The sequence below is a fragment of the Etheostoma spectabile genome, chromosome 9 (assembly GCF_008692095.1).
Source record: "Etheostoma spectabile isolate EspeVRDwgs_2016 chromosome 9, UIUC_Espe_1.0, whole genome shotgun sequence".
NCBI lineage: Eukaryota > Metazoa > Chordata > Actinopteri > Perciformes > Percidae > Etheostoma > Etheostoma spectabile.
Window position 1 is genome coordinate 33,561,287 of NC_045741.1, and position 4,478 is coordinate 33,565,764.

General features: G+C 37.0%; 1 protein-coding gene across 2 annotated transcripts in view; it reads right to left on the reverse strand.

The window, feature by feature from the left end:
* LOC116695341 (uncharacterized) overlaps positions 1-3,971 on the reverse strand; it is a gene marked incomplete at its 5' end in the record, with an annotated part of 18,099 nt that extends 14,128 nt beyond the window's left edge. For both annotated transcript variants that reach the window (XM_032525547.1, XM_032525546.1), the window contains 7 exon segments: positions 454-589; positions 841-984; positions 1,650-1,781; positions 2,122-2,311; positions 2,400-2,503; positions 3,392-3,543; positions 3,834-3,971. In XM_032525547.1, coding sequence (XP_032381438.1) covers positions 454-589; positions 841-984; positions 1,650-1,781; positions 2,122-2,311; positions 2,400-2,503; positions 3,392-3,543; positions 3,834-3,971 — 996 coding nt within the window.
* Positions 3,972-4,478: the final 507 nt, after the last annotated feature.

Consider the following 4,478-nt stretch of genomic DNA (forward strand, 5'->3'; position numbering starts at 1 on the left):
TCTTGGCCATGTTAGTAGTTGGATTCATACTGATTGTATTGGGGGGGACAGGTGTCTTTATGCATCTAATTTAGGATAATAAATGGAGTGGGGGGGACATTTTGAAGGCAGACTAACAGGTCCTTGAGGGTCAGAATTGTAGCTGATAGACAGGTGTTCTAATACTTATTTGCAGCTGTATCATACAAATAAATAGTTTTGAAAAAATCATACATTGTGATTTCTGGATTTTTTTTTTAGATTTTGTCTCTCACAGTGGACATTCATTCAATTTCATTCAAACCTTTATTTAACCAGGATATGGTTAGGACATGCACCTACGGTGACAATTTCAGACCCTCCATGATTTCTAAGTGGGAGAACTTGCAAAATAGCAGGGTGTTCAAATACTTATTTTCCTCCCTGTATATATATATATATATATATATAAAACATAAGACATTTTACTTTTACCTTTGATTTTTTGAAGTACAACTGCTCTTTCAAAAACACCTGGTATTCCAGGTACATTGACTGGATCACAGAAACGGCTGCCATCTTCAGACATCAGAGAAAATGGTGCGTAGTTCTCGTGGTCCGCCGTTTCTTTCTATGACAATAAGGATAAACAAGAGGCATTAGGCAGCTACACTCAACTGGAATTCGATAGCATTTCTCACCCAAGACGCCGCTGTTCATGTCCCCTGGGAAACCAAAAGTCAACGTTGTTATTTTTTAAGCCACGTACACAAGTATGAAACTACATCCCACATTTATTTTAACCTAATCTGTGATATTTTTCTATATAATTTTTTTACTTCTGTGAATTTAGATTCTGCCTCCAAACTAATGTAGAAATACCTTTGCTTCAGATAAGAGGTGTGCCCAGCAGTATGTTGAATACTCAAAGACATCAAGGTCGTCAATGATCCTGTCTCCACGCTTTGTTCCAAGCGTTGGCAAGAGCTCTCTAAAGAGCACGTACAAGCCCTCAACCACTGCGATCTGCAGGAAAAGAAAAACATATTGTAACATAAAGAGGACAATAACACATCAAGCCAAATAATGAAACAAAACGAACGGTGCTTCAGTTCAAAACCAACGCAGTGTTAATTTAAATGTACTCAAATCTTCAAAATACTTCAAAAAGATCAGTGGTGGAAGAACTATTCAGATCCTTTACTTAAAGTACTAATACCACACTGTAAAATAATCTGTTACAAGTAGAAGTCCTGCATAGAAATTGTTCCTTAAGTAAAAGTATGTTAGTATAATCAGGAAAATGTACTTAAAGTATTAAAAGTAAAAGTTCTCAACGAAGAAAACCCTCCCATTGTAGAAAGTGTAAAGGATCCAAAGAGTTGTGTGTTTAATGGTCTCATCATCTCAGCTGGACTTGTAGGGCGTTATATTTTTGGCTAGTTGCATTTATAATAAATTATGTGTTTTATGTGCAAAAGTCTTAACTTGTAACGTCAGATGAATGTAGTGGAGTAAAAAGGGGCATGAAAAGAGTCAAGTAGAGTGCAACTATATAGCAAAGGAGTAAATGTACTTAATGGCTTTTCACTGCTGAAAAAGTAGTCCATGCAAAGTAGGCCTACCTTTATTTATAAGGCGCCTTTTAACTTTCATGAAAAAGGTACTGAAAGTGATCTTGCATAGTTTACCTTCTGATTCCTGGATATGACCTCATTTCTGCTGAGTAACTGATACAAACTTTGGGCCAGAGGGTTACATCCAGTCAGTTTCCGTATGTATGCAATCACATGATTGTTTCCAAGTCCTAGACCCCTGTTTTTCTGTAGTGGAAAAAACAAATCAAAAACAATTATAAACTACATTTTGCACACACAGACGGGAAAGAGCATAGAGAGTTTGTAGTTCCTTTCTTCAAAAGTCTGTCGATTTTGATGCCAAAAAAACAAACCCACATACAGAGAAGAGGAGGAACAGACATTTTCTTTTATATAACCTTTCTTCAAAGTTGATTTACTTTTGCATTGTAACCAGGTTTCTGCTGTTTGTCTGAACTGCATGCGTGCAAATTAAATAAATATGTGGCAGGGTGGGGGATAAACAATTAGGTAAGAAATAAACAGATCCGCAATTCAAATAGATTTACCCTGAAACTGTGCTTACAATGACATAAAGTGAGGACAAGAAGAAACTGATTCCTTTGGGGGTTTGCTGGACCGAGGGCACCACATCATCAATGAAGAAGTCGTTTTGGTCTGGAACGTCATCAGGAAACGTGGACAGGGAGAAGTGCACTGTCGACTCCTCTGAGATTCCACAACTTTCCAATGTGCTTCCATTACCATGTCCGCCTCTGATAATATTAATAAGCACATCAGAATCAGCATCAATATGTGGATCAAAAGCCATACTATTTATGCAATACAGTAATTCTGACATACTTGTAATGAAGGACATGTCCTGGGATTCCACTTTCATTGGCGAGCTTGTTCTTCAAATTAGATATTGTGTCGCTTTCCAAATTCACCGTCACCTCAAAGTCTCCCTAGATCAAACATACAAAATAGAAAATTATAGCACCACCTGCTGGTGGATGTGTGTAGTTTTTGGTATCAGTACCACCCCTGAAATTCTCACTCGCAAAAAACAGGAAGAAAGTAAAAAGATAGGAAGTGCTGTCCTTTAAGTAGTTCACACCTCAGAAGTTTAGACAGGGACAGAGACAATTTAACATTAAACTTAAATATAAGGCTCTGCATTGTACCAGGTTTTAGCATAAGGCAAGGCAAGGCAAGGCAACTTTATTTGTATAGCACATTTCAGCAACAGGGCAATTCAAAGTGCTTTACACAAAATCATTAAAACAGATAAAACACAGGTACAAACAGTTAAAAGTCATAAGCATTAAAAATCAATAAGACACATGAATAGACAGTTAAAAACAAAATATAGACAGTTAAAAACAAAATAATAGAACAAAAAAAAAACAACATAATAGCTATTTTCGCCCCAAAGTCCCTGGACCGGTAGCTGGAACCCTAAATGAATAACAAAACAATGCAAGTGGAATACAAAACACCAAGTTATACAATTTAATAACAATACAGTTCACATTTACCACACCACCTAATCACGATAATTCACAAATATCTAAAAGGTTGTAGCAATAACATTATCAGAGGGCTCAGTCATTGCCACATCCTAAAACCATGCTTTAATGGAAGATTTTTAACAGATGCAACATCTTTAACTTTTACAAAAGGAAAAGCAGCGGGGATGAAAACTCAAAGTATTTAGGTCAACTTTAACACCTCCTGTTCAGACAAAAGTATCTATAAAGAAAATATACAACTGATAGCCATTTTATTATATCCAGAAGTCTTCAATGCTGCTTAGTTGAGGGAAAGAAATTCCCTACAGTACATTAACTTACCTTGAGCATGATGTGGCATCGAACTTTATCAGTCCCGTTGGTTTCAGTAACTTCTCGCATCGGCACATGAGGAGCTGCTTTCAGGTTCTCCTTTGGTGTGAATATGGCATAGATCACATCCTTATTTTCAATATGTCTGTCTTTTAAAGACCCTGTAGGTGAACAAAACAAAAAAACACTTTACATGCAGTACAGAAAACACCTTTGCTGTGCTTCTACAGTCTCAGTGTACGAAGACTGATTTTGATCAAATCCCAAACATTTCCATTTTGTATTTTTTCTCAATTCTTATATACTTGTTTTCACTGACTGGCACAATAGTACATGTAATGCACAAAATGTACAAATAATAAAACACTGAAAACTTAAGATGTTCATTAAGGCATAATAACTGTTCAAAAGGAATTTACTGCGGTGCATGATCAACTAGAATCCAGCTTACATGTGTTGAAGAAGGGATCGTCTGTCAAAGGCATTCCATCCACAGTGTAGAGACAAACCCCTTTGGATTGATTTACCCTTTCCATGTGACAGATCCTCAGCATCAGATCTTCAACTGTATTTTGTGCAGGATCCATATCTGCAAATTCAAAATGGTACAATCATAAAATGACGTGGGTGCTATGATATTTTACACAATTACTGTCATATAATTACTGTTATACACAAGATTAAATTGTATTCTTGCCAGTTATCCAAAGCTTTACTGAACCCCCTTTCACACATGCACTGCAACCCTCAATTTATCTGGACATTTCTCAGTGGTGTTGTATGTTAAACTGCAAAATGGCCGAATCAGGTGGACATTAAACAAGTCTTTACCCTGCCAACTCTTGAATCCAAAGTGTGTGTAATGTCCATGTGTAAATAGAGCAGCATATTGTCCAGAAGAGTGGGAATGTTGATGGCATTGCTGTCATGCGACTATCACCAAACCGGAAGTAAACAGACATCCAAGGTTGAAGAAGAAGCGTGATTTACAGACCAGACTTTCCCTTTCTCCCTTTGCTTTCAGCCTTGTAGAAACTATATATGGATTCTGCTCTCCCAAAACATTTTGTGCATTCTCTCAGACTCTCCCGATGGA